The sequence below is a fragment of the Ambystoma mexicanum genome, chromosome 3p, assembly GCF_040938575.1.
Source record: "Ambystoma mexicanum isolate Mex_15411 chromosome 3p, UKY_AmexF1_1, whole genome shotgun sequence".
NCBI lineage: Eukaryota > Metazoa > Chordata > Amphibia > Caudata > Ambystomatidae > Ambystoma > Ambystoma mexicanum.
The window spans coordinates 859,919,953-859,946,174 of NC_090925.1; the positions used below are offsets into that span (position 1 = coordinate 859,919,953).

At 48.4% G+C, this 26,222-nt stretch overlaps 1 protein-coding gene across 4 annotated transcripts in view; it reads left to right on the top strand.

The window, feature by feature from the left end:
• The window catches only part of LOC138581009 (serine/threonine-protein kinase TAO2), a 1,567,916-nt gene that overhangs the window by 86,661 nt on the left and 1,455,033 nt on the right, over positions 1-26,222 (top strand). For all 4 annotated transcript variants that reach the window (XM_069652009.1, XM_069652012.1, XM_069652010.1 and 1 more), the window contains exon 3: positions 4,697-4,768. In XM_069652009.1, the coding sequence (XP_069508110.1) occupies positions 4,697-4,768 (72 nt within the window). The remainder of the gene's footprint in view (positions 1-4,696; positions 4,769-26,222) is intronic.

Below are 26,222 nucleotides of genomic sequence, written 5' to 3' on the forward strand. Positions count from 1 at the left end.
AGCAATTGTCTGGATCTCAGCAGCAGGGTCCTGACTGTCTGAATCCAGCATGTAGGAGGTACAGCTCCTGTGACATACTGCAGCCCCTTCACATGCTGTCCTCCCCTGGATTCTCCTGACCGCTCCCAGTTTCTTGGCTTCTCTGCTCCAAACAACCTTCCCAGCTTGCTTCTAGTGGTTGGGGTTTGAAGAGGGATCCTCTGCTGGTCTCAGCCTTCCTCCTGCTTTCCCAACTGCAGCTGATTCCTCTCCCTCAGCAGCCTCCTTTTATACACCTGTGATTTTAATGGGCTGCAGGTTTGATCAGGGTTGGGTCTGCCTGACCTTGCCTGATTAAATTAGTGGGACAACATGAGGGTAGTTGGTTCTAGTTTTCCCCTGTTTCGTAAGGTGTTTAAAACAGGTAATCTTTGCTACTCTCCGTCTTCTCTCCTTCCTAGTATTATGCGAAAATGGGGAGGGGGAGATGTTGTGTTTCAAAATATCCCAAAACGACAGAGTGGGTGTGCGATTGTGGATAATTGGTAAAAGGCAGATACTGTCTCACCTAGGGTATTCCCATGAGAATGACCCCAGAGTCCCCTACCTCGCTTGTCCACCCCCAGAGTTGGGATCCGAAAGCGACATCCCTCGCGTAGCCACCCGAATAGAGGATTCTCAGGGTCCAAATGGGAGAATACCTTTAGGTTTCTCGCAGGGATTTTCCAGGTGGTCCATAGGAGCTCATGGGCACTATTGTCTTGTGGTTGCACCTGATAATCTTTCATATTCATAAATGCTTTTCTTGTCACAAAGAAATAGTCGATAACAGCCTGAGCAACACGTCTCCAGGTCGGACGAGGAGGAATGTCCCATTTTAAGGATCCATTCAACATCACTAAACTATTTTCCATTAATGTCAACCATTTCTTTACTCTAATTTCCTGTTGACCGGCATTGAATGTTAAAATCCCCCACAGTTAAAACTGTTATGGTATTACTGTCTCCCACCGTTGGGTCCAACATGGCTTCTACTCCCTACAAGAAAGCGTCATTCGAAATTGAGAGGATTCTAATATACATTTAAGAGTGCATCATGCCCACTTGGTTGGTTATCAATTAAAGGGTAAACCAGTTTAGTTAATTGAGTAAAGGGGTTTGGGGATGCCCAGGGCTCCAAGGTCATGCCACTTTTCTTTGTACAAGCTGTTAATAAACCAACCATCAGCCTTCTTTTCGCAGCCTATACTGCCTTCCCCAAAGAAGACATGACCAGTCTATTTCGTTGTCCTGTAATGTTCCCTCCAACAGCTCAATTTCCCGACCGTTTATGACTGACCCTGTAAACAGGAAATGATGGGTATGATGAGCACTTACTCTTCTCTAGCAGCAATGCCACATTGACCCTCTTCTTAATTACGGGGGCAGACTAGTCATCCTCGCTCAGTATGAAACCCTGGTAATAGAAGTGTTTCTTTGCTCCCAACAAGGCTACCCTAAGCAACTGGGAGGGGATAATCATCTTAAATCTGCCCAAATCCAAGTCACTGAGGAATTCCCCCTCGTCGATGAACGGCCCCCAACCCTGATATGCTAATATGCTAGTTATCAACGTCATAATATTGGTTCTGTTTAGGATCAGTTCTTCACCAGATCTTCCTCTAGTTTCCAAATATAGATGGCGAGTCCTGTTTCCTTGCTTCAATCAATGGGCATTGATGGAATTTGAGGGCCTTCCCAAGGATCCCGAGTCCCCCCACACCCCTTTTTTTCCTATGCTCATGAGGAATGTTGGGCCCCTCGTCTTCAAGGTCCTCACTAGGCCTCTGGCGGTCCCCGCTTCGAGAGGTTCTATTTCCCCCAGCTCCAGTCCTGGGAGATTCCGAGCTCCCTTGCATAATGCTATTATGATCCTTTACAGAATGTATTTTTTGTTCTAAAGTATAGAATGTCTGAGGGGAAGCAGGTTTTTGATAGCCTACAGTTTTTTTGTGTTGGCAAAGCATCACCTAAATAAGGTTTCCTGTTGGAATCCTGATGAATTCCAAAAGATAAGTCCATATTAAAGGAACCCTTCATAACGGAATGTGTAGGGAAATTAAGTAGATCTGTCTCCTGAAGTGTCTCCATTATATAAATTCTGGGTGGTCGGTGGATTAATACTAGTAGTATCTTCTGCAATTTTTACTGTCTTGTGATTTTTGTGTTGAGCTACTTTTAAATTGTTCCTCTAGGCTTACTATGCTCATGCAGGCCCGTAGATAATGCATGCAGAAATGTTCACGAACCAAACATAGTCGACCTCGTTGGGGATCTCTTCTTTTTCTTTCTTTTTTTCTTAACTGTCCAGATTTCACACCCCCTTTTGATTTTAGCAAATATTTTAAAGACTGGTTCTTCAGCTTCTAGGGCAGGGACTTAATTCCTTAGGATGTTCATGTAGGAGTGAAAACCCTCCTACCTATAATATACTCTCCCTTCGAGATGTCACCTGGGGAGTATCTACAGTCCGAACCTACACACAATTTCCATCTGAATTTCCTGAACAACTCTAGAAGTTGTCATAATTGGGATTACCTCCTATGAATTTCCTTCTATAGCTGCAAAACACTGCTCGCTTGTCAATCTTTATCACCTTTCCCATCAAAGTAGTCAATGAAGTTGTCTCCATCACTTTAACAATTAAAGATTCAAACAAGTTGGCTAATGCCAACAAACCGGTGTTCATCGCAGTTAAAGGGACTTCTAACATGGGGGTAACCCTGGGATTCAAGCCAAAAGACCGTTGTGGGGTTGGGTTAACAAATGAAACCGATGAACTGGATGGAGAGTGTCTGGATTCTGGATCTAGAATTGGGGAGCCCGGAATTGTAGGAGGGGGGGGGGGGTTGAGTCACTTGCACTATCACACCGTCTGCAGTTGGAATGGGACTTGAGCCTTAATTGCCTGGTCAAGTTTGTATTAATGATTGGGTCCAAATTGGGTCTAGATGAGGAATAAGGTCCCTAACAGTTGATGCAATTTGCTTTCCCAATCGTTGGGCAGCGCAGTGCAAGTCTTCCCAGGTGTACACATGAGCTTCTGTCGCCCTAAACGGGTGCGATGTTTGGTTCTCAGGATCGCTGCCATCTAGAGTAGCCTCAGGACCTGCATCTTTTTCGTGTTATCGAACAATGCCACCATGGCCTTGTTCTATAGTAATACCAGTGCTTTGTTCCAGGTGCATTATTTCTGAAACTAGTGCAGAGTCAGTAATGTCGTCAAAATGTATTAAGTCTGTCTGACAGAGTTTAGGACACAGTGTCGCACCTCGCGGTCTTGAATCGTGTGCGCGTGTTTGATTTTTATCCATTCCCCTGTCATCCTTCAATTTAGCCCGGTAGCCTCTTGTATCTGAGGTTAGCGTGCATGGGAGCTGAATTGGGCCGAGGTAATGATTGTTTCCTAAAAGGCTGCTTAGTCATTAAGGGGTCTTTACTTGAAATGTTCTTCTGTTGATGCGCTAACACGTTTTGCGGCATTGTAGTCTTTTAACGTGTGCGCATAGGACATGTCGTTACAGAGAAAGCAACCAAAGGAACACTTTAACTATTGTTTTACTCACAAAGGCAGAAAAATACATAGTGATAAATAGATAATGAAAAATGAATGTGGAATAAATAAATCATACAAAGAGAATAATTTAAGAAATAAGGATAAACAGAAAATGTGATTGGCTCAATCACCCAATACTTTCCTCCAACCTGTGTCACAGATAAAAGGGATTATAGCGATTATGGAATAACGGAAGTTATGGCACTCACCCAGAGCCACCAAACGGCACTCTATGTCAAGCGTGTGGAAGCTCTGGCAATGGTTTAGGGTTCCAGTGTTACCAAAAGGCAAATGAAACTGTCCAAAAAAACAGTTTTAGCAGCAGATTCTTGAAGCCTCAAAGTCTGGAGCAAACAGTCCAGCCAAACGGCAATCTAGGCCGCACTCTGTTTGCATTGCACTTCGTTCTGACTAATCATATTAGAGAGGAAAGGATGATTGAGGCTCCTTGCCTAGAGAAGGAACACCACCTGCGATTTGTGAGTAGTGGATGTTCCATGTTTGCAGGCTGCCAAGTGAGCCTAGCCTCAGGTGTTGGCATTTTAGGATTGTGTGGTGACTAAAATGCTGATTCTCCCCATCTTTGTGTTAATATAGCGTTAGATCCTGGGTTCTGGGGCAGGCCTGGGTAGTAACAGCCCACTACCCCGAGCCAAGGGGAGGACTGAAGGTGGTTACTGCCCAAGCCCACCCCAGAATGTAGGCCTTAATGTTTTTCGCTGGGTGGTAAAGTATTTTTAGAGCATTCTGATAAAGATTTTCATCTGATAGATGGGCACGCATGTGGTAGTGCACTCATTCATCAAAGGGAATTTCAGCCCAAGTCCAGACGGCTGCCATGTTGACATGAGGGGCCCGGAAGCAAGACCATTTTTGCTTACCAAGGTGGCATCTTGAGGCGGTTGGTGGGAGAATTAGTAGTGTTGGTTCACAGATGAGTATGTGTGCACGGTGGAGTACAGAGGTTGGGAGTATGTAGCCTGGCGATTAGCTGTTCTGAAACTCAGGCTTATACCAGGGGAATCAGTGGGATTTTTCAGCTAGCATCCCACACCTGGTGCTAATCTTCAATAACTCCTCCTTTTGTTATCCTGACCTACTCTTTTTTTTGTTCTTCCGCAGGCCCGTGATGTTCGGAACAATGAGGTGGTTGCCATCAAGAAAATGTCGTACAGTGGAAAGCAGTCTAATGAGGTGAGTTGTACAGCCACCAGTCTCTTAAAGGCCTCTGACAGGTTGAAGGTGTATTTTACCCCTGTGCCCCTCTGCTTTTGAAAGGGACTGAATCAGTACAGGCTTGTCCTGGCCCATTTGTGTAGACCTGCTACTGTGCACTGTAAGGAAGGCATGGTATCAACAATAGGCCATGATCACAGTTCAAGGGTGTTTATTAAACTATAGGTAGGTTGGAAAAACGCCTAATTTAGACCTAAATCTAAGATGGGAGCAAGCTACGACCATCAAATTATAAGGCAGGCCTAGTGACGTCTTGTCAAATAAAAGGGCCTATAGAGAAAAAAAAATGATTATTGCCAATCCTTACAACTAAATACAAAAAGAGTGTGGGATTCAGGATGTGGTAGCCGGGGGTATCCTCCTCCCCCCCCCCCCCCCCCTCCCCCCACATTTTGTGCACGGGACAAGGCAGCAATCTGGAGCACAGCACACGCTCAAGCTTTCCCAGCACAACACTACAGTTCCCTTCTCGGGTATCGGGACCTCCAGTTGTTAAGTCTCTTTTCTACAAAAAGATCTCTTGCCTGCGATGACCTGTGTTTAAAAATGATTTTAAAAAGTTCCTTTCTGATTGCACCTGGGGTGATGATGATTCACCCCTGGAACCCCCTCTTCCGGGCTCCGATCCACAAGTTTCCTTGCGATATCAGGACCTTCGATGGTTAAGTAACTTGCTCCCGAGGGCCTGGTATGCTTAAAAATAAAAAACAAAAGTTCCTTTCTAATTGCACTTGGGGCGATAATTCTTCACGCCTGGGCTCAGACCCCTCTCGAATATCGGCCTCCCTCTGATTAGTTATGACCCGTATTCTAACAATTTTATCAGTTTCATTAACGTGTCAGTGGGTGACGGATCCCCCTCTTCTGGGCTCACACTCTTCTCGGATGTTTGCCTCCCTCCATTGGGTTCTTTACGGCTTTTCTCAGATCAACTTCACCTGTGACATGCAAAAGTCTTAATGTCTTTTCAAACAGTTCACTGTGGACATCCCTATCTGGTGCACTCTTTTGTCAACATAATGCTCGAGGCATCAGGCTTTGCCCCTTTATAACGGCATCCCTGTCTGGTTCACTCTTGCCAACCATACACTTCTTTCTCTTTTCTCACAATGCAGGATTCATCTCCCTTAGCTGTCCAAGTATATGCCAGTTTAAAGACTTTTGACTGTACAAGGGATTTTGCTAGACCCTTGTATAACCCCTTTGACCTCTTGCTTGCGGCTCTCCCAAGGCCTTCTGGTATTGGTAGTTTCAACAAAACAGGGAATCAACAAGTCTCTCAATGAGCACCCACGGGATGCCGGGCCCTTCTGCAGCTGATTTGCCACCTAGGCATCAACAGTTCCTGAATTCCCTTAACTTGTCTTTTGTAACTTTCGTTCAACACAGTTCGGTTTATTATCGGTTCCCCCCTCGACTGATGAACTGTTTGACTTTCTTTGTATCTGGAGTCCAGTACAGTAGCACGCATTTCTTTCTGTCCCACTTACCAGTGTAGGCGTGTAACGTTGACATCTGTTGCTACACACGTTTGTTATTATTCAGTCTTATGGCTCCTTCCACGGAGGTTTCGCAGGTCTGGGTCGGAAAGGGCAAGGTTGTCTCTTCTTGTTGCCCTTTTGATTCTCACTGCCCTTCTCCTCCTCTTGAACTGCGCTGTGGGATAGTGGTCTTGTCGTGCAGTCTGCCTTCCTCTTTGTGTGCTCTCGGGCTCCACCTTTTATCCCTGTGGGGAAGAGAAAGGGCCGTCGGGTGTGCGTAATTCTTGTCAATTGTATGAACCTTGTGTCGGGACATGTCTGGTAAACCACTCTAGTGTTAGTCCGTTATTTTCTAAGGTGTGAAAGGATTTGTGTCGGAAAAGGGGGGCAGGGGTTAGAGTTTCGAAGTATCCTACTGGATAGGATGGGGAAAAGGTGTCACGAGAAATTATATTCTTCGTCCTAGGGGGTGAGGGGGTACTTGAATTCGGAAGGGTGTTTGGTAGGGTTTGTGAAATGAATAGAAGGGACGGTGATGTTTCATCAGAGCAGATTGGGAGTTTGGGAAATGATAATAAGAGGGACAGGAAGGAGAATGACTCGGACACAGGAAAACAGGGATTCTGGAAGATTTTGTTTGAGTGCAATGGGGTTTGGGCTCCTAGGGGATTTACCATATATGGAGGGGTTGTTTGATTTGGGCATGGGAGATTAATAGGGAGGAAGGTAGGTGCAGCCTGCAAAAGCCTTAGGACTCCGCCGTCCTCACCACCTTCCCCAGTATAATACTGCATCTCACCTGGGGCATTTCCTCGAGCATAACCCCATGCTCCCCTACCCAGGTGATCCTCCCTCGCTCGTCCACCCCCAGGGTTGGGGGATCTAAAAGATTCTGCCCTTCCCTGGCCACCTGAATAAGGGCTGTAATCCCTTCACTGGCTCCCTGTGGCTGAACGGATCAAATTCAAGACCCTCTGCATTGTTCACAGGGCTTACTGAGGCCTGGTACCTAACTGCAAAGCTTCCTACCTAAATACTGTCCCTCACAAGCCCTCCGCTCATCTACCTCCAACCTTCTGTGAATAAACGGGTTCTCCAAGCAGAGATTTGGAGGGAGATCCTTACACTCAGGAGGAGCCTCCCTCTGAATAGCCTCCCTCCGCCTTTAGCCTGATCTCCTCAAATTCCGGAAACTCCTCAATACCTTCCTCTTCTTTCTTCTCTCCCTCTACCCTGCTAACCCATATCTCTGTTCTATTCTCTGTTCTTCCTTCCCCCTCCTACTCCTTACAGCTTGCTGACTAGCTGTCTGTTGCACCTCAATCTCACAGGTCCTGTCACCCCTGCCAGTCCTCTTTCGCACTTGCCACTGGGCTTTACACCCCACACTGCACTTGTGAAACGACCATGAGAATGGCTCTATTACCCAGTCTCAACCAACCTGGTGCACTTATCTCCCTCTCCCTGTGACCTTGTGTGCACTTGCACAATCTGCATGCACGGCGCCTGAAGGTCGTTGTCTGTTTCCCTTTCTCCAGCATGGGGTCTGGCATGGATTCACATGCTCATGAATATTCCCTGTCGTCAGGCTGGGAATCCTCGGTAAAGAAAAAATCAGTATCAGTTTCGTTTCTGATCTGTCTTTCGTAGTAGTAACCAATCACTGATCTCTGCGTCATACTGACCACAGCCAATGACTGCCCTTTACCTAAGCCCCGCCTCTGGCAGCCATCTTCAGATTTTTACCGCACGTTCAAGTGTTGGGAGTCCTCGTGCTTAGCTCTCGAGCTTTTACTGCGTGTTTCGCGCTTTTTCAGGTGAATTTTCACATTTTTTTCGGTTAATCGAGCCTCAAGCTCCACCGTTTCTACCCCCGTTAACGGCTACCCGTTGCGGGATTTTCCTACGCCCCTCAAGGGTGAAGATTTCGTCGAATCAACTTCTTGGAGGATTCCAGAAGATTCGCAGCCTACTTCGAGATGGCCCAGGATGCAAGTTCGTCGCCCGGACCCAAGCTGTTTCGCAGCTGCCCTGGATGCGGGCTGCAAAGTGTGTTTAAGAAAGACGAACATTTGCGATGCCTCTACTGTCTTCATGGGGACAAGACTCATGTAGAGAAGGACTGCCAGTTCTGCAAGAACCTGTCGGAGCGGACCACGAGGGACCGTCCATCCCGTCTCGCCAGCTGGTTGGAAAAGGGCTCCACGGGTGAGAAGAAGAAGAAAGGGTCCGAGCGGGCTTCTAAGTCCTGTGCAGGCGCCCCGGCGACGGGGGCCCAACACCAGGCCAAGCGCCGCGAGTCCGCTGGCTCCGGGAGCGCCAAAAGGTCGGGCTCTTCGGTCGCCAGGCAGGGCGCACCTTCCCCGGCACCGTCAACCACAAGCCAGCGCTCCGGTTCGGGGAAGAGGAAGTCCGAGACCCCGGGTAAGCTTCCGGAAAAGCCCCGTCTGATCTCGGAAGAGGGGGAGCGAGGCGTCGCCCCTCCCCCGAAGGAGAAGGCCCGGGACGCACCTAAGGTGGTGAAGGCCCCTACCCAGCAGGCAAAGGCCTATATCGAGGCGATTGCGGCGACTCTGGCCAAGCCGGCAGAGACCCCGCCAGCGGAGACTGCCTCCGGGACTAGAGTTTCCCTGCCGCCAAGGAGGGAATCCTCTTTTCAGCCCATCGTCGTGGCCGCCATGATGCAAGAAGCGAGGGGGGGCACGGTAGCCTCCTCGAGCTCCGAGTCAGCCTCGGAGGAGGAACTGACCGAGGCCGTGAGGAACCTCGAAGTCCAATTCGAGAAGGTTCGATCCCGTAAGGAAGATCCTCTGGAGATAAACGAGGAAGACGACGATGGCGAGGAAGAGCAGCCTTCCCTTCCGGCGCTGCCGGAACCTAGGCCTCAGGATGGCTCGGCGGCCATTTTGTCGGCGATCCAGTCCTTATGCTCTGAGAGAAGGACGAGATTCCCACGGCCCAGGCCGGAGGACCCGCAACCTGGCCCGTCGGGAAGTCCTCAGAACAAACGACGGAGGATCCAACCCTCTCCTCCGCTCGCCCCCGTAAGGCCTAAAGTTCCCTCCTCATCCTCCCACGAGTCGGGAGATGACGGTGCGTTGGGCTCGACGACGGGTTCTGAGGGCGACGACGACGGAACGGGTCTCCCGTCTCCCGTCACACGGGCCTCGCCGCCCGACGAGCTTGGCTCATTCCATGCCATGATGGCCAGGGCGTCCGAATTGTTCCAGCTCTGCCCGGAGGAGCAGAAAAAGGAAGGGAGGCCAAGAGGAAGACTGTCATCGCGGTGCCTCTAATCAATGACATCTGGGAGGAGGGCCTGTCGGTTCTCAAAAACCCCTCCACGGCACCAGCCAAACGGGACCGGTACGAGAAAATGTACCGGGTCCCCGAAACCGCTCCCCTGTGCCTCAGGGCCCAGCCAAGAACGGACTTGGTCGTCTCGGCGAAGAAGAAAGCGGCGGGGTCAGGAGCCTCGACGTCGAATTCCCCGCCGGACGGCGAGGGAAAGAAGTTGGACGCCATGGGGTGGCGGGTCATTTCGTCGGCGGCGACGACTATCAAAGCGGCCAATGCCCTGGCGATCGTGGCCCGTTACGACACAGAGCTCTGGTTTAAGCTGGGCCCCATATTGGACTTCCTGCCGGACGACAAGAGGTCCGAGGCCCTGGAAATACTGCAAGAGGGCGAGGTGGCGTCGGACCACGCCATAACGGTGGCAACCGATATTGCCGATACCGGGTTCTGCCAGCTGGGCAACGGTGTTTGCTTACGACGACGGGGTTGGCTCCGGGCGACCAACTTCCGTCAGGACGCCCAGACCAGAGTGTTGGACGTGCCGTTCGACGGCAGCAATTTGTTCGGGAAGGCGGTGGACGAATCCCTCCAAGCCATAAAAACGGACACGGAGACGGCCCGCACCCTAGGAGCCCTTCAGCAACGACGGCCTTTTCGGAGCTCCGGAGGCAGACAGGGTGCCTCCAAGGGATCCAGCGGTGGCTCGTCGTCCTACCGCCAGGCGGCACGCTCCTCGTCTCAGGAGGCCTACAGGGGTCGCGGCAAGCAGGGAGCGCCTCGCCGCCGTCGGCAAGGTGGCCAGGGCGGCAAGGCCACCACCTCAAGCAGGATTGAACCCGCCGTGGTCTCGCGCCCCCACCGAAGCACCCCGGTGGGAGGCCGGCTGACGAATTTCGTCAGCATGTGGGAGTCCATCTCCACCGACCTTTGGGTGCTGGATACCCTGGCAAGAAGACACTCTATCGAATTCCTGAAGAAGTGCCCTCACGTTCCACCTGTGGCCAGGAAGGAAAATCACGTCCCGCAACTGCTGTTGGAAGTACGGGCGATGCTCAGGAAAGGCGCCATCAAGCTTGTCCCGAAGAGGCTCCGGGGTGTACTCAAGGTACTTCCTCGTCAGGAAGAAGACGGGCGGCTGGCGCCCCATCCTGGACCTTCGTCGTTTGAACAAATACATCAGATCACAAAGGTTCAGGATGGTCACCCTCCAGCACGTACTGGGACAGCTGGAGGAAGGCGACTTTCTATCGTCGTTGGACCTGGAGGATGCTTACTTCCACGTTCCCATCCTCAAAAGTCACCGAAAGTTCCTCAGGTTCGTCGTCCAGGGACGCCACTACCAATCCAGAGCACTGCCGTTCGGATTGAAGTCGGCCCCCAGGGTCTTTACCAAGTGCCTAGCACCAGTGGCGGCGCGGCTGTGCCTGCAGGGGGATTCACCTCTACCCCTAACTGGACGACTGGCTCATCCGCTCAAGGACGAGGGAACTTGCAGTCGAACACACTGCGAGGACGGTCCAGCTACTCACAGACCTGGGATTCGCCATAAATTACCCAAAGTTCCACCTGGTGCCGTCGCAGGTGGCCCTGTTTCTGGAAGCGAAGCTCGATACAGTGAGGCGCCTGGCGGCCCCGTCGGAAGAACGGATGAAGACCATTCTAGGCAAAGTGCAGCGCCTGCTAGCCACGGACGTGGCCAGGGTGAGGTCCATCAAGTCCCTCCTGGGGATGATGTCCTCTTGCATCTACCTGGTGCGCCTCTGCAGACTACGGATGCACCCTCTTCAAGAATTTCTCGACGCCCGTTGGATGCAGGCGACGGGCACCTTCGAAGACATACGGAAGCAGGGAGGCACCAGATCCCGAGCCCTATCCAAGGAGGCACAGGATCTGTGGCACTGGGCGGTCGCCCAGGGGATGTTCCTGGTTCCCTTCCACCTGGCAGGAGAAAGCAACACCATCGCCGACTCGCTCAGCAGGGAGCTGCGCGCGTGTCACGAGTGGGAACTGCGCCAGGATCAGGTGGACCAACTCTTCCGACGATGGGGCAAACCCCAAATCGACCTGTTCGCAACAGCGACAAACTCGAAGTGCAAGAGGTTCGCCAGCAGGTTTCCCCAGCCGAGAAGCATGGGCAATGCGTTCTCGTTCCCCTGGTACGGCCTATACCTGTATGCCTTCCCTCCGTTGCCGTTGCTGCTTCGACTCATCAGCCAGCTCAAGAGGTCCCGGTGCAGGATGATCCTCGTCGCACCGGCGTGGCCGAGGCAGATCTGGTTCCCGGACCTTCTGGACTTGTCAATATCCCCTCCCATCAAGCTGTCGGCGGACGCGGACCTTCTCTCCAGAGAAGGAGGCGCCATCTTCCACCACGACCCGGCATCGCTGAACCTGCAGGCTTTGCTCCTGCAGCGCTAGAGTTTGGAGGCTACGATATACCGGCTGATTGCAGAGAGGTTCTTGCAAAGGCCAGGGCGTCCTCGACTCTCAAATGCTACGGTCATAAGTGGAAGAGGTTCTCTGTCTGGTGCCGTGCACAGATCAACCCCCTACGGATTACGGCCCCTCAAGTGCTGCCGTACCTGCTATCGCTGGCAAAGGCAGGGCTAGCCCATGCCTCCATTAAGATTCATCTGGCGGCGATCTCCAGATATACCAGAACCACAGGACGGACGTCCCTGTGGTCCCATCGACTGGTAAAAGAGTTTATGAAGGGACTGTTCAGGTCGTTCCCGCCGGTGAAGGCCCCAGCCCCGGCATGGGAACTTAACGTGGTGCTGACCAGGCTCATGGGGCCCCCATTCGAGCCGATGCACTCCGCACCGATGAAGTTTGTGTCGTGGAAGACTGCATTCCTGGTGGCCATTACCGCACGACGAGTGGGAGAGATCCAGGCCCTATCCTGCAAACCACTGTACTTGACTTTCCATGCCTCGAGGGTGGTGCTTAGGACGCACCCCTCCTTTATGCCCAAGGTGCCGTCGGACTTCCATCTTACCGAGCCCTTGGTGTTACCTGTTTTCTTCCCGTCTCCTTCGTCGCCGGCCGAGAGGACTTTGCACTCGCTGGATGTGGCTAGAGCGCTGAAGTTCTACGTGGACTGCACAAAGAGTTTCCGGAGGACATCACAGCTGGTCGTGAACTTTGGACCTGTGAATCAAGGGAAGGCTCTCTCAAAGTCTTCTATTTCCAGATGGCTCTCCGGCTGCATCATGCACTGCCACCGGTTGGCTAACAGACCGCTGCCAGGCCGTCCGAGAGCCCATTCGACCAGAGCGATCGCTGCTACTACGGCGTTCCTATCTGGTGTGCCCCTGCTGGACATCTGCAGGGCTGCTACGTGGTGGTCGACGCACACCTTCACGAGATTCTACTGTGTCGATCGGGATTCCAGGGAGGAGTCCAGGGTCGGCCAAGCAGTGCTGCGCAACCTGTTCGCTTAAGGTGAGCCTGGTGAGGAGGTAAGAGATGCTTAATGTTGAGTTTTTTTGTATTGCTTGATGTTGAGCCTTTTGCCACCCCCCGTGGTTGTGCATGTGTGTACTGCTATGTATTCTTGTATTCATGAGCATGTGAATCAATGCCAGACCCCATGCTGGAGAAGGAACAAGTTACTTACCTGTAACTGTTGTTCTCCAGCATGGGTCTGGCATGGATTCACATGCAAACCCTCCCGCCTACCCCTCTGCGGCTCTTCACTTGGTCATACTGCCTCTTCACGTGCTACCAAATCTGAAGATGGCTGCCAGAGGCGGGGCTTAGGTAGAGGGCAGTCATTGGCTGTGGTCAGTATGACGCAGAGATCAGTGATTGGTTACTACTACGAAAGACAGATCAGAAACGAAACTGATACTGATTTTTTCTTTACCGAGGATTCCCAGCCTGACGACGGGGAATATTCATGAGCATGTGAATCCATGCCAGACCCATGCTGGAGAACAACAGTTACAGGTAAGTAACTTGTTCCTTGTCTCACCTCCCCATTTCTCCCCCCTACCACCTTAATTGCACTAATAAAACCGCAGAATCGCGATTAGGCCTATTTGCTGTATCCAAACTGTTAAATGTATTTTTGCGCACTGCATGGCAGACTATCAATCAGCTCAGCAATTCAAGGGCTCTGATCGACTGTTGTTTTTCCCCTTGTTCCCACCCTCTGAGCGCTTTAAAACACTTGTGTACAGGCGCTATACAAATAAAACAAAAGCATACCATAGCATTCTCGAGGTCTACTTGGGAGAATACTCTGGTTTCTCACAGCATGTAGCACCCGCATATTCCTACGTCCCGCCCTTTTTCCTCCATACTTCTGGGAGTTCCCATGGCGCAGAGACGCGTCTAGAGCCTAAGTAAAGCGCCCTTCCCTTTTTAAAATGTATGTGCAGAGGCGGGCTGCTCATGTAGAGCGTGGCCACACCCATGACTGCACTCAATATGCTCTGAACCCTCAATCTTTCTTCGGGTTGGGCGCCTGAAAGTTTTTCTGTTTTCAGTTCACTTCTGCCCGTTAACATTTTTTTTCTTTTTTTGTATCTTTTTTCTTTTTCTCTTGCTCACCTTGGTTCCTATCCAGTGTATGTTAGATAAGACTGGTTTTTCTGTGTGAGCAGGGTCTTGCAGGTCGTTACCGATGCGCTTTGCTTAGAGGGTTTGGGGCCTCTTCACGGTTGTGGTGCCTGTGCATTCTGTGAGGCGTTTTCACAGAAGTTGCTGAAACACTGGCTTAATCGATGGGAGGCGATCTTCAAGGCCATTCTTGCGCCAAGGATCCTTTGGGTGGGGGGAGGTGTAGCGGGGGGTTGGAACTGTTACTGGAACTCGATCCGAGGGATCTTCAATGTCTGCGAAGGCTCGTACTCGGGGCACTATCCAGAGCTGCGGTATAAGATAGCGCATCATCCTCTGGTGGTATTATCAAGCTCAGATTTAGGCCAATCACCAGACGATGCCTCTCCGGCAGTTGTTGGATATAGTACTTCTACTCAAGGTTGTTTGATGTCCCAAGAAAGAAGGCGGGTGGCCTTCAGACGGTTCGGAACCTCTCTTCTTTCAACCTTTACTTACTCCAATAAATGTTCCAGATGATGACGGATGATAACCCGACTTCTTTACAGCAGGGCGACTGGTTGGTTGATGTAGATCTCCACGGTGCTTATATACATGTGCTTATATATCCATCTCATTAGCATTACCAATGAGGATTTATTGGAATTTACCATTTTCAGTACAAGGTCTTGCCTTTTGGTCTCAGCTTGGCTCCCAGGGTCTTCACAAAGCTGATCAGCCAGTAGTCTAAATGCTGGTAAATGTGTATGCCTCTCAACCAGAGTGTATTCGCCAGGTCAGACAGTACTCCATAGATTATGCCAATGGTGATTTTGTAAAACGACTTATCTCCTTTTTATAAGCACTCATGTTCTTATTAGGGTTCTCCATCAATAGCAGCAAGTCTACACTGACCCAAAGGCTGGACTTCATAGGTTGTTCATTGCTTTTCCAGATGGGAACCGTGTTTCTGACACAAGAACTGGTGTGGGATGTTTCTAGTCAAGGTACATGCATTTCTGATCCATGTCTGGTGCTCAATGTGGTGCTTCCATTCCAGTGCCTTCAGGGGCTCATGGCTTCTTGCATACTACCTGAGACCTTGGAGGTACTGTGTATGTGCTTCGCAGAAGTTGGCCAGTCTTTGCATTGGGACCAAATGAGGCACCCACAGGACAAGCCGGTTAAGATCTTGGACTTGCTCAGTGACGATATCTTCTGGTTTTCGAGCAGTCGGAACCTCTTAATAGGAACTCCCTTTCAAGATTCTTCACACCAATTAATGATGGTGGCAGACTTTTATCTCTCAGGTTGTGTGGGGCTACCCTGTGAGAACTACAGTTGAATTAGATGTGGTGCTGTGAAGAGGTGCAGGAACAATACATTACCTGAAGCAGAAGGTGGTCTTCCTTGCACTTTAGGCGTTCTTGTCCGTTCTAAAAGAACCCAAGTCCATAATTCTGACAATGTTGTAACCCTATTCTAGCTAAACAAGCAGAGAGGAACGAAATCAACATGTGTTCACACTTGCAGTATGAGAATTGGCTCTGCAGAGTATCTATTTGCAGGCAGCCCTTTTTGGCAGGAACAGGCAACGTGGGAGCGATGCTCTGCGCAGGATTGGACTCTCCAGCCACAAGTGGGAGCTCTTCCCAGATTAACAGTTGTCCCAGCTGGCCCAGATAGGTATATCTGGCCAGGTACTTGCCTGGTTCACCTAGTTCCTGGCAAATAGTACCCAGACTCTCTGCATGCCACCCTTTCTATCTGCTCCATGGCATTTTAGATGTGGAGTGCAGCAGGGTTCGTCTTTGTATCAGATTCTATTCAATATCTATATTTGGACACTTGTGTGTCTCATACGCTGCAACGGCGTCCGGTGTTACTCCTATGCCGACGATACTCGGATCCTGATCCGTTTAGATCTCGATCAGGCTGAGATGTCGTCATGCTTGCGCGGGTGCCTGGCTGCCGTGGGAGAATGGATGAACCACAATTGGCTCAAATTGAACAGAGACAAGACGGAGGTCTTGGTGTTGGGGTGCCTCGGATCCCTCACTCTGGGTTTCTTCCTTCTGGCCTGCCTCCCTTGGTGTCCTTCCTTCCCTGGTGGGTAAGGTAAAAAATCTGGGTGTAGTTCTCTCGGCTTCTGTCTGTGGCCAATCAAGTTGCGACTGTGTGTTAAGCGGGACATTGCCAACTGAGGATTCTGAAGAATGTACGCCCTGATTCCTGCATCCCTACTACGTCCTGTGGTAGCAGCATTGATACTATCCTGGTTGGACTACTGCAATTCTTTGTATTTAGCCCAACCAATGGGGCTTATCCAGAGACTGCAATGCCTACAGAATTTGGCAGCTCGGGTGGCAACTCTCTCCCTTTATGGAGCCCATATTTCCCCGGTCCTGTAATCTTTGCACTGGCTTCCTGTTAACGAGCGCATTAGGTTTAAAGCTCTATGGATAGTTCATAGAGCTACACATGATCTAGGTGCTGAATTTCTGCAGGCTAAATTCACACGTTTTTATCCCAGTCGACAACTCCGCTTGGCTTCTTCTGATCTGCTCATCGTGCCCTCTTATTGTCGCACAAGGATTGGAAGCAGAGCTTTTTCTATAGCCTCTGCCAGACTATGGAACGAATTTCCAGCTCCCATAAAGAAACTTTCCAATCACTTGGCCTTTAGGAAAGCGATTAAGACACTTCTCTTTTAGAAAGCTCTGCCCCTCCTTTCCAGTGGCTCTCCACTGTTAATGTCTATCTCACGCTCCAGCGCTCAGATACCTCTGGGTGACAGTGCGCTTAAGAAATATCAAAATCAAATCAACAGTTCCCCAGGTTGATTTCTTTGCTAGAGGCAAATCACAAGGGTCAACATTACACCTCACGACTAATCCCGAGATGTTGAGCCTGCTGCACCCCACCTTAAGGGAGCACCTTCCCATGAGGCCAGGGTTGTAAAGCTGCTACCCAATAGACCCACTCGGGGTGGTACTCAGCGGGGATATCCTGGAAAGAGAGCGCCCCTCTAGGGTGAGGGATGTTGTAGCGCATTTTTCTGAGATGCTTCCCCTTGTCCCAACACCCTACCCACCTCTATGCCCCTTAGAGCCTATTATTTTGCCGAGTACTCCCATGTACCATTTCAGAAATACTGAGACGAAGAAGAGTAGGGACTTCTCAAGGGAGTGTACCAGACAAGTACTGGGACAAGGAGGTGGGGAGCTATAAAGAACTGTCCATATAACCTGGGTGAGCATTCTAATCATCCATGTTGGTGTGAGATAAAAAGCTTCGAAGGACTTGCAATGTTGCTCAGCCATCCCAGGAGGAATCGAGGACCAGGAATCTGCTTGGTGCGGAAAATTCAAGTGGCTGCAGTCTGGGTTGCCGAAAAGTGGCAGACTGCAACCCCACCGGTTCTGATGCTGGAACGCCCTTGGTTAATCGGTAAACTGACCTTGCAGGGGAGGTAGACCGCGTGGTCTGTATCTGTAACGGGTACGCAAGCTGCAGAGAGACTGAAGCTGCGTGGCTGCCATAGTGCAGGGGAAGCCAGGGTGGACCCAAACAGAGCGAAGGCGAAAGCAGAGGCAGATTGCAGCCCGCCAGAAAAGTCCCAGAACGTACAGCAGTAAACTGGCCGTTGGAGGGAGGAGGGTGACGAGAGGGTCTTGCTTACCGCATAAGGGAATGGGATCTAACACCTGAGCTAGAGACCCGTAGGGAGAGCCATACAGTGAAATGGTTGCATGGTAGGGGCACCTATCGGACCCTCGGCCCTAAGGAAACTTACCAAGAAAAGGACAAGAGTCCTCTTCCTCATGGCAGGAGAGTCAACCAAGTCTGCAAGATCAAAGAAGCATATAGGTACGAGTCTGGGAACTGCACCCAAAACAGAAGTACTATTCCTTGTGACAGTACTTGGCATGATAGTGAACCAAGTGGGTCACAGTGGGGGAAGCAATGGTCTAGGACCTTACAGTACATGAACTGTATTGCTGAGAAACCTAAAGGTGAGAGAATGGCCTGGGGAAGGGAGTAATTCCCCCTGGTTGTATCGAACTCTGAAGCAAAGATAGCAGAAGGGAGTTCTTCTCCAGGTAACCAAGAGAGCAGGAGTAGGGTGTAATTCTCCTGGTAAGCAAAGTTGTACATACATTGATACAGTGGTAAAAGATGGGCAAGAGAAGTGCTTAAACTTTACCTTTTTTGTGTTGAACAGTTTTGGCCCGTGGAAGGGAGACATTCCCATAAGATAAAAACTGCCAGTTGTAGAGGTGTTGGACTGCTCACACGGTTTCATTCTTAGCTACATAGTGCAACATCTGCCAGCGCATACTCTCACTTCCGCGCTCCCCACTGCGAATAGATGGCGTCATATCCTCTGGGAGTCTGCTGCCATTCAACAGGCCCTCACCATTCAACAGGCCCTCACCATTTTGCTCTTGCGTCGTCAAGTAGTCTGTTTGTGACGAGACCTTCTTGTGTTTCCCAAGTGAGGGAGAGCTGAAATCTCTCTCCTGTCCACAAGCTGCAGTTCCAACTTCATGGAAAACCCTGACCTTGCAACGTAGAATGTCGGTCCAGCAAACCTTGCCTCCGTGAGGTGTTGTAAGGGGCACCAGGTCACTGTCACCTTGCACACTTGCACATTGGGTCCACCAGGGGTTGGGACCTTTGTTTGCCCCAGGTCCGCAGGCCTGGGGTATTCTGGGGCTTCCTCCCCCTCAACAAGTCCAGAAGACTGACCTTGTCGCATAACTCACTCCTGCGGGCTGAACATCATCAGAAGAACTTTACATTACCTTTCATTGTGTTACTTGGAACACATACTAAATGTCTTTCTTCCTAAAGTGGTCTTGGAGTTTCACATGAAGCAAGAACTTTCGCTTCCGTCGGTATTTTTTCCTGAGACTGAGGTGGACCACATTTTCCATGGTATGGATGTTTGTGGAGCCCTGAGGTTCGAGAGGACTAGACCTCATTGGGCCGTGGACAGATCTTTTGTCACATTTCGGGGCAGACTGGCAAGAAAAGCTACCATAGCAAGATGGATGGTATCCGGCATTACTCATTGTTATGAGCTCAAAGGTAAGCAACCACAAACCCAGGCGGATTGCATGCACACTTGACAAGGGCGAAAAGCATGGTGGTAATCTTCCAAAGGTATGTGCCCTAGGAGGCAGTGTGTAAAGTGGCCACCTGTGCCTCCACCAGACGCTACTCTCGTGACGGTAGCTCTAGAGCAGATGCTCAGTTTGGGCAAGCGGTCCGCTGCAACATTTTTGCAGCAGATTAAGGACCCTTCACCTGGACATTGGAGAGTGCTTGTACTCTTCCAGAAGTGTGGAGGAAAGCGGATGGGAGGTAGGAGTAAGAAAGTTGCTCACCGTAGTGGCTACTGTACTTCTAGGCCAATGTCCACTTTACTCTGTATGCCCTCTGTTAACCTCCTAAATTATAGGTGGTCCTTTCTGTCCTTTTGACGGATATAGGGACTGAGGGTTTGGCGCGTGTGGGGCTAAGTTGTGGGTGTTGTCACCTTCTGAAAGCAGCCTGCCTCTGCTTGCAGATTTTAAAGTGGAAGTGCGTGTTGCTGTGTTTAGCCTCCAGTCCTCTCCCACGGGAACTCTCATAAGTATGGAGGAAAGTGGACGTGGGACTAGGAGTAGATTAGTCACTACGGTGAGACCTTTTCATGTTTCCCGCTCTCAAAAGAGGTGAAATGTTTTTGGCCTGGCCCTGTTCCCTCCTTGCATTTTTGCACATATATCTGTCCTTAATATTGGAGGCAAATACATGGTGTGCAAAACAAGTTTCCTCTGTTTAACAATTTCAAAGTCCCACTTTTTGCACTAAAGTGTGCTCATATTTCAAGTTCTTTATTTGTATGGGCGAGATGCATCTCTTTGACTTGCTTTTTATCTAATTTGTATCCTCCTGAGAGAGATCTGTTGATTCTATTGTGTTGCCCTAATGAGACACAGCACCAGAGAAGCTAGGCCAGACATCCTGCCATTGCTGCCCCTGCTTTTCCATTAGATTTGCAGGTGGGACTGCAGGCATACAGCACCAATGCCAATGCAAATGCAGGTAGGCTTTCAAAGCCTACCTCAGGCTGGGAACTCAAGACCCTTTGCCTTAGTATACTGTTGTGAGCATACCTATGCTGCATTCTAACATTGAGGCTCTGTTCAGTTTTCAAGCCCATTCCACAAGTCATCCTTGGCAGTCGGCGGGATGGCTTTATAATAGCCGGGGGCCCAATAACTAGTGCTGCTGAGCTGTTTTCTTTTCCTTTTTTTTTTTTTTTCAAGCAAGTTGCTTATTTATCATAGTTTGGTTCTTTTAATGTTTCTCAATCATAAGTTTTTTCCACTTGATGTTACTGGGTGATTTCTTATTCTGACAGTCCATATGCTGCATGTGATTAAGAACCTGCTGCTCGAACATGTTATGTACTGCATTGTTAAAGGTAGGGTTAAATGTACTTTTCGAATGTAGTTCCAGCTAGTCAAAGGAAGTGGATTCCTCCTCTATAGGTGGCTGTATATCGAAAAACATCTAAAGACTCATCTTCCGCAGCAATTTATAAAGGTTGATTCTCTCAGCAAAGAAAGTGGTGTTAAATGTAGGAACAAATGTTGGACCCCGATTTAGTAATGTAAGTTGTTGAGGACAGAGTTGTTAGCTTGAAATGTTCACTACAATATTTTGAATCAAAATTATTTCTGACAAGGCCTTAGTTTTCTTTTTGGATCAGAAAAAGAAGCACACAAAGAGGTTGACGGAGCAGTAGGTATAGAAGACGTAAACAATTGTCTGTTGTGATTAGAGAGTCAGGCTGAGGTATTGTCTGTGTAGGTTTCTCAAATGGAACGCTGCTACTTGAGCTGCTATCGTTACTAGTGTCACTCTCATTAAGTGGCTTATTCTGTCTGTTAGGATTCTTATAATCCCAACTCCCAGATTTCTGTGCGTAGTATTCTTGCCAATTGTATGCTATATTGTTCTAGAGTGTCCTTCCTGAATTTCTGCATCTTTCTCTGTTCAATGTCCTTCTGATATGAAGTTAATTTATGATGTCATCCAAGATATCCTTAAGGTCAGTGTCTGATTTAAGTCGATTCAATTGAGTTTTTAGTTCAGTGATCTGTCTATCTAGGACACTGATTTAAAGAATTCCTCTTTCCGATCTAATGAACACTTGTTAAGGATCTGATCCCATTTTTTTTTTTTACAAACTCTATCTTGTTCTTACAAAGTGTTGGATGTAAATATACTCTTAGCTCATGGGGTATTCCAAGTAGAAGCATGTAGTTTCTGCAAAATCTCCCTTCTGATTAATCGCTCTAATTTTGAAATTCTCTTTCCAGGGTCTCACTGTTATCAGATGTGCATTCTTCATGCCCAATTAAAGACTGTTGCCTCCTTTGCTGAGAAGGCTAGTGTGGTGGCATGCTCATAAGTCAATTAATCCTAGAAAAGGACATGTTAAAGGGTGGGGTGCACTGGATAAAATTGTTTCCCTCTCTGTAGTCAGTGCGACACAAACAGCAAATATCAGTGCACACCAAGTAAATGGGTGAGTACACAGTTAATTGAAGTTTTGATCAACTTGGGTGCCGGGGAGGTAACGCAACCTAGACAATAGAGGAATGGTATCAAAAGTGTGGATACCCCTGTCCCCTGCACACCTTAATGCTTTAAAAAAAGCCAAAATAAATCTTAACGTATTTGGAGGTTCACACATTAATTTAAATAATATATTTCAGAAGAATAATTCCAGGTACGCTTCAAAAATCAATTTCTGAAGACTGTTCAATAGTTGATAACATTTCTTTTATGACGAAATAACAGCTCAACTCTATTGAGGGAAGATGCCTTCACGAGGAGCAAACTGTCAATTCAATTTAACAACATATTCACTGTCAAAATAATTTCCATTTCTGTTTTGCAGTAACTGTAATAACATAATTAAAGATGGTTTTATACTGCATCCCCAAATTGGTAAACAATGCACACTGGGATTTTGCTACATGTTCCACAACAGTAGTTATTTACTCCATAAAATATCTGTGTGACCTTTTTTACATTGCAAAAACATTAAGGGCCGCTCGTGAAAGATGGTTCGAGCACAAATCTAACATCCGGATACGTAGCTATAAATCACCAGTAGCAAGACCTTTTCGAGACCAGCGGCATAACCTATCCCAGATAAGATTCATGATTCTTGAAGTTGTACATACATCTGCAAGGGGAGGCGACAAGGCCAAACAATTACTGTAAAGAAATGTTTTGGATTAATCGGCCAGATACTGTGTATCCTAAAGGCATGAATTAGTTGCCAGTTTACACTGCTTTGTGTAAGATTCTTCTCCAAAAATGATTTTCTATACATTTTACAAACCCTGTATCTCTTGGCTGGACTGAATAGATTGGTTTATCACATGTCATATAATCTATACATCTGGGGGTAGCGGTGTCTACCCCTCTGTATTTATGATTTAATGTGATTATTGTCCATTTTAATTACACAAGAAGTGTTAGCTCTGTGTCCAGAGTTCTCCTGAATGTTAGACCTTCATTTTATGTACCTTCTATTTCAGTTACCCAATCTTATGTATTGCGTATTGTGTCCAACGTTTGGATTGCTTCTACTCTATTTTTTTTAACACTGTTTAGAAAAAGTCTATTGTCTAGTCGCCATGAAGTTGAACCAGGTGCGCGACGGCATTATTTGCTAGGAGTACAGAAAATTTGAGTTTGCATTTCACAATCTTTTTGACAATTGAGAAATGTATTTGCGTTCCAGAATGATCAGTCACGTATGAATATCTTCTTCTCCTTCAATTGATAGTACCATTCCTATTCGGTTGGGCTAACTTTGAGATGTTCTACATTTTACCACCATCTGGCTCCTTTATAGCTTTGTTTGCTTCCACATGATTCACTGTGTTTACATTATTTTGTCATTGCTTTATTTCTATCCGGAGTGCTATACTGTTATTTAGTGGTGCTGTGATGTCCTCACGTTTCTGGGATGACATCACATAGCAGCCATTTTGGATATTTATTTAGTGGCGACAGACATGGTGTTTTTCTACTCTATTTGCTTTTTCCAAACAAACTGTTTTTCCAGGCGAGAACAACCATCTCTACAGTTTTCTGGTTTCTGAGCATTTCTTCTGGTTATTGTTGGTTTTGACTTGGGCTTCATCGATTTTAGTTTGTTGGTCTACCATGTAATACATGGCTTTGGCATTTGTCGCCAGGTATTTCTCTTATTAACAGCTTTTGGTGGTGGTGTTCGATACCCTTGAGTTTATTCTGTGTTTATGGGTAGCTTGACCTGTCATTCTGATTAGTGTCTTTCAGTTTCAGTGGCTATTTGTTAATCTACACTGGTTGCTTGAGTGAGGTTTTATCTCTCTTCACCAGATACTTTTCATCTATATTCCCAGATACCTTCTACGCTCTACTCCTACACACTTGGTGGTGGGTCATTTTTATTTTCATTTTGTGCGTTTTGATGATTTTACCCTTTACTTTTCCTTGAGGTTTCCATACTTTTGATTTTAAGTCATTTCTACTTTTGACACCAGATGATAATGGCATTTTTACGGCTGCAAAGTGTATACTCACTTCATGTATTTCTTGCATCTGCTCCATTATTTGAGAAGGACATCTATATTTCTTATTTTGATTGTATTGACGGTTCGCTCCTGAATGGGTCTTAACCGATGCGTTGAGCTGTTATTTCATCATAAAAGAAGTATCAACTATTGAACAGTTTTCTGAAATTCATTTTTGAACGTCACCTTGAATTATCTTCAAATACATTACTTGAATGTGTGTGAACCTCCAAAGATTTCTCCAGCATGGATTCACATGCTCATTAATATTCCATGTCGTCAGGCCGTGAATTCTCTGTAAAAGAAAAAAGGTTTCACTTACAAACTGTCTTTTGCCTATAAACCAATCGGTGAGCTCTGGGGTCATAATGCCCCAGCCAATGACTGCCCTCTCCCCAAACCCCTCTCTGGCAGCCATACAACACGTCCAAGTGTTGGGAGTCCTCGTGTTTGGCTCTTAGAGCTTTTCTGCGTTTTTTGCGCTTTTCTTTGCTAGGAAATTCCTATTTTTGTTTGATCGAGTGTGTGTGCTCTATCGTTTCTTCATCGGACCAACGGGGATCCGTTTGTTGGCACCTTTCTTTGCCCCTCAAGTAAGAATCGTCAAGTGTTTTTTCTTTGAAGATTCCAGAAGGCCATCGGGCCTACACCGCACGCCAGACCATGTCGGGGGAGAAGTGTGGTTCACAGGGGCATTCCTCACCTGGATCTGGCCAGTCGTAGCAGACTCCTTAGTCCTTTGAGGGTGCCCCATCCGTAGGGGTCCAAGACCAGGCCAAGCTCAGAGTCCGTTTCCGTCGTGGTTGCCGTGCAAGCGGGTCCCGTGACAAACCAGGCGCGATCATCTTCTCCATCAGCCTCCATCACCAGCCATCGCTTCAGCTCTTTGTCAAAGAGGAAGTCAGCTAACCCGGGAAGCTGCGGCAGAAACCGGAGAGGGCCAAGCCGCAAGGTAAAGTGTCTGTCCTACCAGTGAAGGCACAGGTGGTCCAGGTAAAATCATCCTCAACTATCAAGTTGGTGGCTGCCCTTTCAAAGGCTAAAGGTGCAGACCCGGTTCAGGGAGACCGAAGGCAGCCAAAGTGGCTCTTCCTCCCAGGCGGGAGGCTTTGACCAAGCCAGTGGAAACTACTCTGGAAAAGAGGATGCCGTCTCTAAGCCAGAGACCGACCCCTCAGGACACAAAAAAGTGGGTGTAGAGGAGAGGGGGAGTGGAAGTGCTCCAGGGCATGGATATTTCATCTTCCGACGAAGAGGGCATGGTGTCCGTCCACACGGTCTAGGCGGACGTTGGGGACGACGATGGGAACGTCGGAGAAAGTCCCAGGAGGGGGCAAGGATGGGGACGATGTAGGCACTGGGCTCAGCAAGCCAGCTCCCCCGACACTGCCAAGAGATTTATCTCAGGACATTCTTTCGACTCTACACAGGTTGGTGTCGGAGATACAGAAGAGGATGCCGACGGCACCACTGATGACACTGGGCTCACCACTGCTGAAGAAAAGGAAGCGGCACCCTATGCCTCCTCAACAACCGCTAGATGTGCCCCCACAGGACACTGCGACGGCGGACACAGACGACATCACTCCGCCTCCAAGGGCTTCCCTACTGGACGAAGTGGGTTCATTCCACTCCATGGTCGACTACAGAAGTCTTCAGAAATTCATTTTTGAACATCACCTTGAATTCTTCTCAAATACATTATTTGGATGTATGTGTGACCCTCCAAATATGTTACATTTATTTTGGCTGTTTTCTACAGCATTAAGATGTACAGGGCACACCGCTATCCAAACTTTGGATAACATCCTAAATGTTGTACTTTACAACCTTGTGTCAAGGTTGCGTTCCCTCCTGTGCACCCAAGTTCATCTAAAATTCATTTAACACTTTTACACAACCATTTACTTGGTGTCCACTGATATTTGCTGCTTAAGCTAACCCAAAGCCTAAGATTCTGTGCCCTATTCTACAAAGAAAAACAAAAGGGTGCTGGTCAGGATATCTTCTGTAAATTAAGTCCTAAGTCCAGAATCCTATCTAACCATAGTTCTGTCCCTACCACTACAAAGGCAAAATAAAAATCCAAGAATGAAAGACGTACTGTCGGCGATTTCTTATTAAAGGGACAAGTGTCTTTTCAGTCTCTTTCCCAACTTTGGTTTAATCAGAGGTCTTTCTCTGCTCTAGTCCAGGATTCTTTCAGTCTCTCATGACTGTTCTTTTCCCATACGGGGAGGGGTGCGATCTTTCCATTTCTGCTCCTGTGTGTGGTTTGTAAAACTTTTTTTCTCTTCCCCTCCCCCGACGCTGGCTTTTTCTTGGCCACTTCCCACTCTGGGAACTTTTGCTCGTATGCCCACTCTTTGGCTTGTTTTCGTCTTGTCACCAGACTCTGTATTTTTGTACCTGGCCCCTGCTCTAGTTCTGCCTTGCCACATCTCCCACGAG